This window comes from Piliocolobus tephrosceles, chromosome 16 (genome assembly GCF_002776525.5).
Source record: "Piliocolobus tephrosceles isolate RC106 chromosome 16, ASM277652v3, whole genome shotgun sequence".
Taxonomy (NCBI): Eukaryota; Metazoa; Chordata; class Mammalia; order Primates; family Cercopithecidae; genus Piliocolobus; species Piliocolobus tephrosceles.
Window position 1 is genome coordinate 24,714,393 of NC_045449.1, and position 15,263 is coordinate 24,729,655.

The 15,263-nt window shown below is 43.4% G+C and overlaps 2 protein-coding genes across 4 annotated transcripts in view; both read left to right on the forward strand.

Moving 5' to 3' along the window:
• The first annotated feature begins 4,139 nt into the window (after positions 1 to 4,139).
• Positions 4,140 to 6,595, forward strand: LOC111520841 (sororin-like). Its single transcript, XM_023183938.2, is given in 3 exon segments — positions 4,140 to 4,320; positions 4,408 to 4,412; positions 5,224 to 6,595. Coding segments are annotated over 3 exon segments (756 nt in total). The 3' UTR covers positions 5,794 to 6,595.
• A 2,605-nt stretch (positions 6,596 to 9,200) lies between these two features.
• Positions 9,201 to 15,263, forward strand: part of NSRP1 (nuclear speckle splicing regulatory protein 1) — a 63,053-nt gene continuing 56,990 nt past the window's right edge. Inside the window, exons 1-3 of one of the 3 annotated variants that reach the window (XM_023183941.2) lie at positions 9,232 to 9,261; positions 9,700 to 9,730; positions 10,452 to 10,545. Coding sequence is in view for 1 of the 3 variants with exons in the window: in XM_023183939.2 (XP_023039707.2) it covers positions 9,242 to 9,261; positions 10,452 to 10,545 (114 nt within the window). In the remaining 2 variants the exon portion in view is untranslated. Of the gene's footprint in view, positions 9,262 to 9,481; positions 9,731 to 10,451; positions 10,546 to 15,263 lie in introns of those variants that run through there. The other 2 variants (XM_023183939.2, XM_023183940.2) reach the window with 2 other exon arrangements.

The following is a 15,263-nucleotide window of genomic DNA, read 5'->3' on the forward strand; positions in this document are numbered from 1 at the left end:
TCTCGTGCCTCAGCCTCACAAGTAGTTGGGATTACAGGCATGCACCACTATGCCTGGATAATTTTTGTATTTTTAGTAGAGACAAGCTTCACCATGTTAGCCAGGCTGGTCTTGAACTCCTGGCCTCAAGTGATTGGCCCCCTCAGACTCCCAAAGTGCTGCGATTACAGGCGTGAGCCAGTGCACCCAGGCAATTCCCTCTTAATCTAAATAGGCTTAAGCAACCAGATGCCCTGAACTTCTGGACATTATCAATCCTCCAACTCAGAAGACCATTTGAAGGTAATTTAAGAATTATGCAGGCCGGGCACGGTGGCTCATGCCTGTAATCCCAGCACTTTGGGAGGCTGAGGCAGGCGGATCAACTGAGGTCAGGAGTTCGAGATCAGCCTGACCAACATGGAGAAAACCCGTCTCTACTAAAAACACAAAATTAGCTGGGCATGGTGGTACATGCCTGTAATCCCAGCTACTCGGGAGGCTGAGGCAGGAGAATCACTTGAACCTGGGAGGCGGAGGTTGCGGTGAGCCGAGATCATGCCACTGCACTCCAGCCTGGGCAACAAGAGTGAAACTCTGTCTCAAAAAAAAAAAAAAAAAAAAAAAAAAAACAAGAATTGTGCATTCCTCTCATATATGAGGTTTTCTGTAATGCCACTCTCACAAAACCTCACCTTACATCATCAATGCCATGTTCTCACTCTCCTTTCACAGAATCTTGTTACGAAGACCTCTCTCAGGATCAGAAAAAGTAACTATTGGATACTAGACTTGATACCTGGGTGACGAAATAATCTGTACAGTGAACCCCTATGACACAAGTTTACCTATATAACCAACTTGCACATGTACCCTCCAACCTAAAAGTTAAAAAAATTAAGCAAAAATAAACATTTTAATTAAAAAACTCAACTGATAAGATCAATGAATTAAATATTGCCCATTTCACCTGTTTTCTGGTTATAAATATAGCTCACCACTTTGGAAGTAGGGCCATTGTGAACCATCTTTGGTCTAGAATGCTGTCCAGTTCCATAATCTTTTTCTTGGTCAAATTTGTTAAATTTATAAATAAATATTGCCTAATTTCTCTGCCCTGAAGCTTGGTGATTACCCTCAGTAGGTGTACCATCTCCTAGTCATTAACCGTATTTAACCTCTCCTCCATCTACTGTCTGAGCTTAGACTGTCCTGCCCAAGCACTTCAAGTGATGAGGCAACTCTAGGTGGCCATTACGTGATTGACTCTCTAGTTTTACAGTTGTTTGAATTAGGGGTGACCCCTTACCAAAGTGAGACCAATTTGTGAAATGGCCTAATATAAAAAGCACCCAAACTATGGACAAGCCAAACTGGGAAATAGCAATGGGAGCAGTGTCTAAAAGGAAATTAAGGCCGCGCGCAGTGGCTCACGTCTGTAATCCCAGCAGTTTGGGAGGTTGAGGTGGGCGGATCACTAGGTCAGGAGTTCGAGACCAGCCTGGCCAATATGGCGAAACCCCGTCTCTACTAAAAATACAAAAATTCGCTGGGTGTGGTGGTGCGCACCTGTAATCCCAGCTACTCGGGAGATGAGCAGAAGAACTGCTTGAACCTGGGAGGTGGAGGTTGCACTGAGCCAAGATCACGCCACTGCATGCCAGTCTGGGCAACAGAGTGATACTCTGTCTCCAAAAATAAGTAAATAAATAAATAAAAATTAAAAAATAATAAAAGGAAATTAAGTGTTGAGGGGCCGGGCGCGGTGGCTCAAGCCTGTAATCCCAGCACTTTGGGAGGCCGAGACAGGCGGATCACGAGGTCAGGAGATTGAGACCATCCTGGCTAACATGGTGAAACTCCGTCTCTACTAAAAAAAAATACAAAAAACTAGCTGGGCCAGGTAGCGGGCGCCTGTAGTCCCAGCTACTCGGGAGGCTGAGGCAGGAGAATGGCGTAAACCCAGGAGGCGGAGCTTGCAGTGAGCTGAGATCTGGCTACTGCACTCCAGCCTGGGGGACAGAGGGAGATTCCGTCTCAAAAAAAAAAAAGTTTCAAAAGTTGGGTTCCAAAATGTTAGGAGGCTTCTCTGTGCCCTTATTCACCGCTGTAGTTACCACCACTGCTGCAGACTCTACAACACTGCATCTGAGAAACTGTCCCTTCTAGCCTAGGGAAAATCCCATGACCGCTTCATTAAAATGTCCCAAAGGCAATGGAAGAATACAGAAGATACCAATTGAAAAATTCAAATTATCTAGGATATTGAGCTCCCCCCGGGGTAATTATGGGTAACTAATTCCCCATTCAGTCTCTTCAAGCAAGAGGCAGGCAGCCCTGGCAGGGGGCTTTATTTTTTACTCTTTATTTTAAGCAAAGTAACACATACTCCTAAAAAGTCATTCTGTTATACAAGGTCTGCTGAGATCACGGCATTTCCCAGCCCCACCTTACCTCTATTTTCCTTGCTTCTGAGTCAACTACTTTCAATTCTTTTTGCTCAGGAGTTGGTAAACAGCCCATTGGCCAAATCTGGCCAGCTGCCCGGTATGGTAAAGTTTTATTGGAATAGGTATGCCCATGTCTATGGCTGCTTTCACATTATCAGGGCAAAGTTGAGTAGTTGCCACAAAAACCACATGGGTCACATGGACTAAATTATTTGCTATCAGACTGCAGAAAAAGTTTGCCAACCTCTATTTTAGCTGTGATTTTGACATTTACCTCTATATTGTTAAATTACATGCTTGTGTGGCTATTTTTGTTTTTCCGATTTAGGTAATATCTATTAATCTCCCAGTATACAATACAAAGATTTAGCTCCTTCCTCAGCATACGTACACACACACTTCCCATCCATTCTTCTCAATATTATTACATGGTAATTTAATCAGAATAGATCAATATTCAGTGTTTATATTATCATGATTATGTATACTATTTAGAGCTTAGCCATGTTGTAAATTACAATTATTTTCCATTCCTGTACATCCTTTTGCTTTCCCTAGAGTTAATGTCAAAAGAAAACCGGAGTGGCTATAATATCACACAAGTAGATTTCAGAGCAAAGAATATTATAACGATAAAGGTTATTTGATAATGAAAAGTCGATTAAGAAGACATTACAATCGTAAACCTAATGACAGAGCTTCAAAATACATGAAGTTAAAACTGATAGAACTTCAAGTCTATAGACATAAAATGGTTACCCAGGACTGGAGGATTTGGAGGAAAATAGGAGTGACTAATAGGTACATGGTTTCTTTGCTGGGTATTAAAAATAATCTAAAATTGGCCGGGTGCAGTGGCTCACACCTGTGATCCCAGCACTTTGGGAGGCCGAGGCAGGTGGATCACCTGAGGTCAGGGGTTTGAGACCACCCTGGCCAACATGGAGAAATCCTGTCTCTACTAAAAATACAAAAATTAGCCGGGTGTGGTGGCACATGCCTGTAATCCCAGCTATTTGGGAGACTGAGGCAGGAGAATCACTTGAACCCAGGAGGCTTGAACCCAGGAGCTTGCAGTGAGCCAAGATGCACCACAGCACTCCAGCCGGAAAAAAAAAGAACGGCTCTCTCTCAAAAAAAAAAAAAAAAAAAAAAAAAAATCTAAAATTGATTGTGGTGAGGGTAGTATAACTATGACTATACTAAAAATACAACTTTACTATACTAAACACCACTGAATTGTACACTTTAAACGAATGAATTGTACGATATGTGAATTATCACTCAATAAAAATTTTAAAAAAGATTTTAAAAAATATTATACTAGACAGAAATCTGAATCTACACAAAGACATGGAAACATGAGAAATGATAAATATATGGGTAAACATATTTTTCCTATTCAAAAAAATCTTTTTAAAAACGAATTTACTTTTTATAGCAAAAATAATTTATCATGCATTTACGACATAGTGACAATAGCACAAAAGAGGAGATAAAATGGAAGTATACTTTTGTAAGCTTCTTATATTATACAGAAAGCGGTAGATTCTTACTTTAAGATAGACTGTGATAAGTTTAAGACATATATTAGAAACCCTAAAGCAACAGCTTAAAAAAATAGCAAGCGGTTTTTTGCAGCGAGTGCCCTTCCCCGTTGGCACGCGCCCGGGGTGGCGGCGCTGGAGGAGCTCCAGACCGAGCCTAGTTATGTCTGGGAGGCGAACGCGGTCCGGAGGAGCCGCTCAGCGCTCCGGGCCAAGGGCACTATCTCCTACTAAGCCTCTGCGGAGGTCCCAGCGGAAATCAGGCTCTGAACTCCCAAGCATCCTCCCTGAAATCCGGCCGAAGACACCCAGTGCGGCTGCAATCAGAAAGCCCATCGTTTTTTGTTTTTTTTTTCCATTGATATTTGGGTTACATTTACTAGGAAATACATAATAAGTGTAACGCACAAATGTCTAAAACTCAAGAGAAGAGAGAGTTTGGGTTTTGATAAATGGCAAGGTTAAGAAAGATATCATAGTTTTTCTTGAAGAAATTGTATTGGTTTGTCTTAGAAGATAGAGCCAACTGCCTGAGCGACTAAATGATTTATTTATTTATTTTTTTTATTATACTTTAAGTTCTAGGGTACATTTGCAGAACGTGCAGATTTTTTTTTTTTTTTTTTTTGAGGCGGAGTCTTGCTCTGTCGCCCGGACTGGAGTGCAGTGGCCGGATCTCAGCTCACTGCAAGCTCCGCCTCCCGGGTTTACGCCATTCTCCTGCCTCAGCCTCCCGAGTAGCTGAGACTACAGGCGCCCTCCACCTCGCCCAGCTAGTTTTTGTATTTTTAGTAGAGACGGGGTTTCACCGTGTTAGCCAGGATGGTCTCGATCTCCTGACCTCATGATCCGCCCGTCTCAGCCTCCCAAAGTGCTGGGATTACAGGCTTGAGCCACCGCGCCCGGCCTGAAGGTTTGTTACATATGTATACTTGTGCCATGTTGGTGTGCTGCACCCATCAACTCGTCAGCACCCATCAATTCATCATTTATATCAGGTATAACTCCCCAATGCAATCCCTCTCCCCTCCCCCCTCCCCATGATAGGCCCCAGTGTGTGATGTTCCCCTTCCCGAGTCCAAGTGATCTCATTGTTCAGTTCCCACCTATGAGTGAGAACATGCGGTGTTTGGTTTTCTCTTCTTGTGATAGTTTGCTAAGAATGATGGTTTCCAGCTGCATCCATGTCCCTACAAAGGATGCAAACTCATCCTTTTTTATGGCTGCATAGTATTCCATGGTGTAAGATTGTGGCCCATGCTGTAGAGGTCCCAGCTGTCCAGTCACCTCGCAGGAGCCCTAGGATTGCCTTTTTCTTGGAGAAAGAAAACGAGCCCCCGGACAGGGAGCTTACTAAAGAGGACCTTTTCAAGACACACAGCATCCCTGCCACCGCCACCACCACTCCTGTGCCCAACCCTGATGCCGAGTCCAGCTCCACGGAAGGAGAGCTGGACGCCAGAGACTTAGAAATGTCTAAGAAAGTCAGGCGTTCCTACAGCCAGCTGGAGACCCTGGACTCTGCCTCCACCTCCACCCCAGGCCGCCGGTCCTGCTTTGGCTTGGAGGGGCTGCTGGGGGCAGAAGACTTGTCCGGAGTCTCACCAGTGGTGTGCTCCAAATTCACTGAGGTCCCCAGAGTCTGTGCAAAGCCCTGGGCCCCAGACATGACTCTCCCTGGAATCTCCCCACCACCCGAGAAACAGAAACGTAAGAAGAAGATGCCAGAGATCTTGAAAACGGAGCTGGATGAGTGGGCGGCGGCCATGAACGGGGAGTTTGAAGCTGCTGAGCAGTTTGATCTCCTGGTTGAATGAGATGCAGGGGGGGTGCACCTGGCCAGACTCTCCCTCCTGTCCTGTACATAGCCCCCTCCCTGTGGAGGGGACACTTAGGGTCCCCTCCCCTGGTCTTGTTACCTGTGTGTGTGCTGGTGCTGCACATGAAGCCTGTCTGCCTTTGGGGGCTTGGGCAGCAGTGGCAGCCATCTTCGTTTTAGGAAATGGGGCCGCCTGGCCCAGCCACTCACTGGTGTCCTGTCTCTCGTCATCCTGTCCTTCCTATCTCTCCAAAGTACCACAGCCAGTTTCCAGATGGGCCGCAGACTGGGGAGGAGAATCACTGGCCCAGCCAGAAGTTAAAGGGCTGAGGGTTGAGGTGAGGGGCACCCTCTGCTCTTGCTGGGAAGGGTGGCTCCTTGGAAATAGGCCCAGGGGTTCTGCCAGCCTCGGCCTTTCCATCCTGAGTTGCCTTCTGTTGGTGGCTTTCTTCCTGAACCCATCTGCGTAAAGAGGTTTTCGGTTCCGTGGGTTTTCCTTCCAATTCTGTAAATAGTCCCAGAGAGAATTCGTGGGCTGAGGGCAATTCTATCTTGGAGGAAGAAGCTGGACATTCAGCCTGTGGAGTTTTGAAGGATGTGGGGAGCCTTAGTTGGGTCTCAGACCATAAGTGTGTACTACACAGAAGCTGTGTTTTCTAGTTCTGGTCTGCTGTTGAGATGTTTGGTAAATGCCAGGTTGATAGGGCACTGGCTGCTTGGAGCAAAGGGGCCACCAGGTGCTGTGGGTTTCTGTGGCTCACGGCCTCTGGGCTGGTGCTTTGCGCAGGGCCCACGCTCGAGTCTTACCACTCTGCTGCAGGGGTGGAAGGTAGCCCCTCTTGTCACCCACACCCATTTCTTACAAAATAAGTTACACAGAGTCTACTTGGCCCTAGAAGAAAAAGTTGAAGAGTCCCAGTCTTACTAGCATTTTGCGACTGTGCTTGTAAAGTCCTCGGAAACTCCTCGTGTACCAGACAGCGGCGGGTGCTGATAGCAATTTTAGTTTTTGGCCTCCCTATCCTCTCACATGAGAACACTGCCTGGATGCATCTCATGATCTCTGGAGAATTTCCCCATCTTTCTCTTCTTTGAATACTGAGGATTCAATAGTGTGGATTCGAAGGCTGCCCTGCCCCGACTCTGCCACCGCACCCCAGTCCATTGTACCTTTTGAGGTTTATAAGTTCGTGGAAGTAGACGCTGAGGTGTGCAGAGGAGCTGGTGGATAACAGAGAATGTCAGTGAAGATGAGTGCTGGGTCAGGGTACTTGGAAGAAACGTTGCAGGCCAGGCAGGCCCTACTGAGACCCTCTGCCAGGCCTGGGAGTCCCAGGCCATCTACTCAATGCTCTGTGCTTTGTCAGAACCGCAAGCAAGCCCCCTTGTGGGGGAAGCCTAGGTGTCCTTGAGCTGAACCGCACTGAAGAACTCTTGTCCTCACTGGCTGATGTGGCAGAACTCTCGGGAAATGTCTTAGTCCTGCAGAATCAGGGGTCACCAGATGATGCGGAGTTGAGATCATCACTGCAAACTTCTCTGTTCCTGAGGAACTAAATTTAAGGGAAAAAATGGGATTTTGTTTTATAGTTGGAAAAAAATCCTGATTAAAGATTTTCTGCCTGTTAAAAAAAAAAAAAAACAAGCAAAGAAGTATGGTCAATAAACCAACAAAGGAGGCTGAAGCATGAAAATCATAAGCTGAATCACAGTTGGGAAAAGTAGAAAACAGCAATCATACTTTTTTTTGAGATGGGGTCTGGCTGCGTTGTGCATGCTGGCCTCAACCTCCCAAAGTGCTGGGACTACAGGCCTGAGCCACCCCACCCAGTCTGCAATCATAGTCACTTTAATGAAAATGTTTTAAACATCCAAATTAAATGGAAGAGACTGTCAGACTGGATAAAAAAGACCCAACTATATTCTGTCAACGTGTGATCCAATTTGAATATAAATACACAGATTAAAATGGGTTGAAAAATACACACTATGCTAGCATTAATCAAAAGAAAGCCAGTTATATTTAGAGCAGACCAAGCAAAGAATAAAGGAATAAAGAGGGCCACTTCTTAATGCTATACAGGTTAATGCAAGAGAACATAACAATCCTAAATGTTTACATACCTAAGTTCAAAATACATGACACAAACTGATAGAATTGAAAGGAGAAGCAAATTCACAATTATAGTTGGAGACTTCAACATCCTTCTCTCAGTAATTGATCTCTTTGCCTGAGACTAGTTTGGAATGAATCAAGAGTGAATGAGTGCACAGATGTGGGTAGAGTTTTCAAAAAGGTATCATATATGGGCCAGGCACGGTGGCTCATGCCTGTAATCCCAGCAATTTGGGAGGGCGAGTTGGGCGGATCACCTGAGGTCGGGAGTTCGAGACCAGCTTGACCAACATGGAGAAACCCCGTCTGTACTAAAAATACAAAAACTAGCCGGGCCTGGTGGCACATACCCGTAATCTCAGCTACTCGGGAGGCTGAGGCAGGAGAATCGCTTGAACCCGGGAGGTGGAGGTTGCGGTAACTGAGTTCGCGCCTTTGCACTCTAGCCTGGGCAACAAGAGCAAAACTCCGTCTCAAAAAAATAAATAAAAATAAACAAAATAATTTTGGTCCTATGTAAGGTATTATTAATACATGGATTTTGGCCGGGCGCGGTGGCTCAAGCCTGTAATCCCAGCACTTTGGGAGGCCGAGACGGGCGGATCACGAGGTCAGGAGATCGAGACCACCCTGGCTAACACGGTGAAACCCTGTCTCTACTAAAAAACTACAAAAAACTAGCTGGGCGAGGTGGTGGGCGCCTGTAGTCCCAGCTACCCGGGAGGCTGAGGCAGGAGAATGGCCTGAACCCGGGAGGCGGAGCTTGCAGTGAGCTGGGATGCGGCCACAGCACTCCAGCCTGGGTGACAGAGCGAGACTCCGTCCCCCCAAAAAAAACATGGATTTTCATTTTTCGCCTAATTATCCTGAACCAGTTAAACTGAACACTTGGAAGTGGGTAGGGGGAATATCGATAGCCATGGCAGTGGTTGTCAAACTTGAGTATCAGAATCACTCGCGGGTTAAAATTCAGATAACTCTCTCCACTCCAAAACTTCTGATTCGGCAGGTTTGGGGTGGGGCCCGAGAATTTGTCATTTTAACAATATCTCCCGTGATGCTGATGCCGCTGGTCGCAGAACTACACTCTGGAACAACTGGCCTAGAACGTTGTCATTCTTTTCTCCTACAGATTTTGAGGCAGCCGGTGGGCTCCGAAACAAAACAGAGGCCACGGGATCCGATTCCCAGGCCGGTGGAAGTGACTCAAACCAGCGACTCAACAGACAAGCAGGATCTGGGCCACCCAAAGCCGCGCGAGAGTTTAAGTGACGTCGTCGGCGTCAGCGTCACAGTGGCGTCGGCCACGTTCAGCGGACTCGGGAGCAAGATGGCGATTCCGGGCAGGCAGTGAGTGATGCGGGAGTTAGGGTCAGGCTGGGGGATGAGAAACTACGGCGACTGTGTCTGTGGCCGAGGAGTTTTAAATGCTCTGGAAGTGAAGGGACTGTGTCGTCAGGGGTACAGACGGGAAAAAACGAGAAGTCCTGAGGAACATAGATTCCCCTCCCCCGTACATTTTCCAGGATGGAAGCTCGAAGTTTGAGGGAGAAACTTGTGAGGAAATAAAGGAAGTTAGGCTGAGGGGCAGAGAGCGAGACTTTTCTATTTTCCAAAAGCTCGGTCTGAGGCCCCTCAGTCTTGCTTCCTACCCCGCGCTTGAGTTTCTCCCCGCTTGGATGCTCTCGGGGGCAGTGTGAAGAGAGACAGTTCCTGGCTTCCTTAGAGGCCCTTGTTCTCCTTGGCAGAAGCTCAAGTCCTGATTCCTGCCCTTCCTTCTCGTTTTAGGAATATTGTTCTGAGAAGCCACAGAAAAAGGGTAGGCATATAGGAAATTGGGATATACGTTGCCGCAAATACTGTACGTACTTGAAAGGTTTACCTTTGATGTGTAATCCTTACTTTTGATGCGGCCTCCCGTGATCTCCGCATCTTAAAGGCCAAAACGTGAGAAACTGAAGGAGGTGGATCTGATGGGATGGGTCGCTGAGGCAAAGCACGTGATCTTAATAAAGTGTAATGCGAACTTGCCCCATGGCTACTTGGGTTTCTCAGTTAATCTTTTAAACATTTTCGTGAGTTACACTATCCAGTCAGTTCTTAGAAACGTATAAGTACACAGTAGGAAAAAAAAATCTGGCCATTTTCTTGACTTGTTAGACCGCAAGGATAATTGAAAGCATTTTAAAATCTTTGGTGGACATGAACTAAACTTTCCACTGCACATGTTTTTTTTAAAAATGTTACCGTCACCTCGCCATCTTAAAACATTTCTGAACTTTTCATTTACTTCTCTTCTTTGATAAAAATGGTATTCGAGTTTGGCCCGTGTCCACAAATGATCACTTAAAGTAATAATTATAGAATCTTACGGCATGTTAGAATTTTGACATCACTGAGAAGCAGAAACAGTCTGTTATGTGTTCATAAAGCTTATGACGTGTTTTGATTTGGTAGCTTCATGTGGAAGAGATAGTAGATCTATTTGTTAACATTTAAACATAACGGTTTAATTTCTATTTCAAAAAAAATATATGCAGGTATGGGCTTATTTTGCCAAAGAAAACACAGCAGTTGCTCCCTGTTTTGCAAAAACCATCAGTGTTTGGGAATGATTCTGATGATGATGATGAGGTAAGGAAACCTATGTTTTACTCGTACATTGTTGGAAATGTAAATTTTTTAAAAATTGAACTTGCGACTCTGATACCTTTGCCTTTGTTATTTGTCAGTACAGTGAAGTATAATTTACAGAACTGTCAAAAAGGAATGTGTAAAGAAAGCAACTCGACCAATTTTTTAAAATATTTGTTTTTCCCTCTAAAAGCTGTGAACTTTACCTCTAAACAAATACATAGCCTTTTCAGACTACTGAAATTGTCATAACAAAATTGTTGGTGTAAAGATCCCTAGGTATGGGAAAAAAAATCCCTAGGTATGAGTTATTAAGATGTCACCAATTTCCTACAAATTTTTATTAGCAAAAGCAGTTTTAATTTGTTAACCATGAGCTAAGATCACTATATAACAGTTCTTAACAACACTACTTTTTTTTAATTCAGTGTCTGCCAAATGTAATTGCTCAGTTATAATAGTGGTAGTAAATAGTTACCCTTGATAGTACTACAATAACATCTAATACAAAAATTTTCTATTTTAGCAGCCAAAACTTTTTCTGTGAAACCCACAGTTATCAGTTATATATCAGAAACAACCCCAAATGTGTGCTTTTCTTTTCTTTTTTTTTTTTTTTTTGAGTCTTGCACAGTTACCAAGGCTGAAGTGCAATGCCGTGATCTCGGCTCACTGTAACCTCCGCTTCCTGGGTTCGAGCTATTCTCTTGTCTAAGCTTCTTGAGTAGTTGGGATTACAGGCACCTGCCATCATGCCCAGCTAAGTTTTGTATTTTTATAGAGACAGGGTTTCACCATGTTGGCCGGGCTAGTCTCGAACTCCTGACCTTAGGTGATCCACCTACCTCAGCCTCCCAAAGTGCTGGGATTACAGGCATGAGCCACCACGCCCAGTACATGTGTGCTTTTCTAATACTCCCGTCATGTTTTAATATTTTTTCCTTTCTTTTTTTTTGAGACAGAGTTTCGCTCTTGTTACCTAGGCTGAAGTGCGATGGTGCAATCTTGGCTTGCTGCAACCTCTGCCTCCTAGGTTCAAGTGATTCTCCTGCTTCAGCCTCCTGAGTAGCTGGGGTTACAGGTGCCTGCCACCATGCCCAGCTAATTTTTTTTAAATTTTTTTTACTTTTAGTATTTTTTGTAATTTTAATATTTTTTGTATATTTAGTAGATTTTCCTGCCTCAGCCTCCTGAGTAGCTGGGATTACAGGTGCCCCACCACCACGCCCAGCTAATTTTTATATTTTTAGAAGAGATGAGGTTTCACCATGTTGGCCAGGCTGGTCTTGAACTTGACCTCAGGTGATCCACTCACCTCGGCCTCCCAAAGTGCTGGGATTACAGACATGAGCCACCGTGCCCAGCCTCTTTTTTGTTTTCGTTTTTGTTTTTTTTTGAGATGGAGTCTCCCTCTGTTGCCTAGGCTGGAGTGCAGTGGTGCAATTTCAGCTCACCGCAACCTCCGCCCCCTAGGTTCAAGCGATTCTCCTGCCTCAGCCTGCTAAGTAGCAGGGATTACAGGAACGCACCATCACGCCTGGCTAATTCTTGTATTTTTAGTAGAGGTGGGAATTCACCATGTTGATCAGGCTGGTCTCAAACTCCTGACCTCAGGTGATCCACCCACCTTGGCCTCCCAAAGTGCTGAGATTACAGGCATGACCCACTGCGCCTGGCCGTTTTTCAGTTTTTATTACATAATAGCATGGGTAGATAATTGAACATATTTGATATTTCTTTGCTACTTTTGAAGACATTGGCTCTGTATGGCTCACACTTGTTAAAAATTGAGGTATAATTTACATATAAAATTCTCAGATTTTAAGTGCTTGATGATTTTTGACAAATGTATATGCCCCAATCAAGATTTAGAACATTTCTCTCTCTCCCAAAAGGCCTTCCATACCCTCCTGCAGTCAGTCTGTCTCCCCACTTGCTGCCCTAGACAAGTGCTTGTATTTCTATCACTAGATTAGTTTTGCCTGTTACAGAATTTCATATAAAAAATATCATACAGTATATACTCTTTTATGTCTGACTTACTCCACTCAGTATAATGCTAGATTTATCCATGTAGTTGTAGAATCACTTTTTTCTTAAAATGGATTTTTTCCCCCTTAACAGTGACTTAAGTTTTTCTTCTATTTTTCTGTTTTTATTTCTTCATAAAATTTTAGAATAATTGACATAAGAAATGAATCAAGGTTACTAGTTAAATCTCCATTTCTGCATAGCCAACTAGAATATTTTCAAATGGAATATTGAGGAAGTTACTAATTACAATTTTGAATTTTTAATTATGTTGTTTCATTAATAAATATTTAATACCTACTATAGGTTAAGAGTTGATCAGTTTTGCACCTGTAGCCTATGTACTTTTTATTATGTAGTACCCTTTTAACAGTTTTTTTGGGACCATATATAGTGTTGTTGCTTTCAACCAGTGTCTAGTCTAGTGGGGAAGACGGACATGTGAATGTGAATATAAAGCAGACTGAAATTTGAAAAGGAAACTAATATACTGAGGATTCCTGTGTGCTCGTTATACTTTATTTGATCTTCAGAATCACTCTGTGATATATTATTATTCTCATTTTACAGATCAGAAAATTGAAGCTCAGGTTAAGTAATTTGTTCAAGGCCATGTGGCTGATAAATAAGTGTCAGGATTGGGATTTGAACACAGGCCTGTCTGACCTTCAAAGCTATACTATTCATTCTTCTGTTTTGCCTTGTTTTAACAATAGAGTTACAGAATGTGAATGAAATGTAGAGAATGAAATGATTCACTTTGTTGCAGGAAAATCAAGGCAGGAATAAGCATTTAAATAACATTCAAGGCTGGTTTAGATTTAAATAGGCAAAAATAGAGGTGGAAATAATTTCAGTTGGGAGAGAACAGCAAGAAATACAGAATGGCATACAAGTACAAGGCATTTTTGTGGAATACTGTGACTGGAGAAGAGGGTGTATAGGAAAAAAATGTTGCAGATGAGGTTGTAACAGGATTGGGCCAGATTATGGAGTACCTTAAATTTTTTGTATAAAATTTCAACTTTATATTTTTAAGTAGTTTTTGAGCAATTTGGTAATATTATCACACTTTTACCTTGGGAAGATAACTCTTGAATTATAAAGCAAAGAAAGGGAGAAATGAGAGATAAGATTCAAAATGCTCGTTAGCAAAGCTTGTTAGAAGGCTTTTTTAGCAGTTCAGGTGAGAGATCTTAACCTAGGTTGAGGTCAGTGGGAATGAATGGGGAAAAATGTGAGAGATACCACAGAAATAAGTAGGACCTGGCAGCCACATTGAATATATGGGAAAGTAAAGAGATGAGTCCTTATGCAAGATCTTTTTTTTTTTTTTTTTGGTCATCATTTTCCCTTGTTAAAAAAATGTATAATTCACACACTGTATACTTTACCCTTTTAAAGTGTACGATTCACGGATTTTTTTTTTTTTGAGACGGAGTCTTGCTCTGTTGCCCAGGCTAGAGTGCAGTGGCACGATCTCAGCCCACTGCAACTTCTGCCTCCCAGGTTCAAGCAATTCTCCTGCCTCAGCCTCCTGAGTAGCTGGGATTACAGGCACCCACCACCAAGCCCAGCTAATTTTTGTATTTTTAGTAGAGATGGGGTTTCACCATGTTGGTCAGGCTGATCTCGAACCCCTGACCTCGTGATCCACCTGCCTCGGCCTCCCAGAGTGCTGGGATTACAGGCGTGAGCCACTGCGCCTGGCCAATTCACTGATTTTTAAGAGTTGTGCAGGCATCACCACTATTTAGAACATTTTCCTCACCCAGAAGGAAACTGTGTACCCATTACCCATCACTCCCCATTCTCCCCACCCCTAAACCCTGGCAAACACTAATTTACTTTCTGTTTCTATGGGTTTATCTATTCTGCACATTTCATATAAATAGAATCATGCAATAGTCTGTTTTTTGTGTCTGCCTTCTTTCACTTAGCATGATATTCTCATGATCGTAATTTGTCAATACTCTTTATTATTGAATAATATTCCATTGTATGAATGTACCATATTTTATCTGTCAGTGGTAGGCATTTGGGTTTTTCCCAATTTCTGGCAATAATGCTGCTATAAATACTTGTGTATAGGTTTTTTGTGTAGACATGTTTTCATTTCTATTGGATATTCTATTGGATATATACCTAGGATAGAATTTCTGGTTCATATGATAACTCTAGTTTTATTTATGTGTATATTTTTTGAGACAGAGTTTGGCTCATCACCCAGGCTGGAGTGCAATGGCATGATCTCAGCTCATTGCAGTCTCTGCCTCGCTGTTTCAAGCAATTCTCCCGCCTCAGCCTCCTGAGTAGCTGGGATTACAGGCATGTGCCACCATGCCTGGCTAATTTTGTACTTTTAGTAGAAATGGGTTTTTACCATGTTGGCCAGCCTGGTCTCTTTGACCTTCCAGTCAAAAGCAATGGACAAGGGAGCTACAGCTTATTTCTTAGTGAACGGAATATAAAACCATTCTTTAGAATAATTTCCTTACCTATAAAAAAAAAATCAGTCCGGTTAATTCCAGCTTGTCTTTTTACTGAGAAGTAAATTTCTTAGTTGAGTATATTTAAATATTTGTGAGATTTGGCCAGGCACAGTGGCTCAGGCCTGTAATCCCGGCACTTTGGGAGGCTGAGGTGGGCAGATCACTTGAGATCAGTAGTTCAAGACCAGCCTGGCC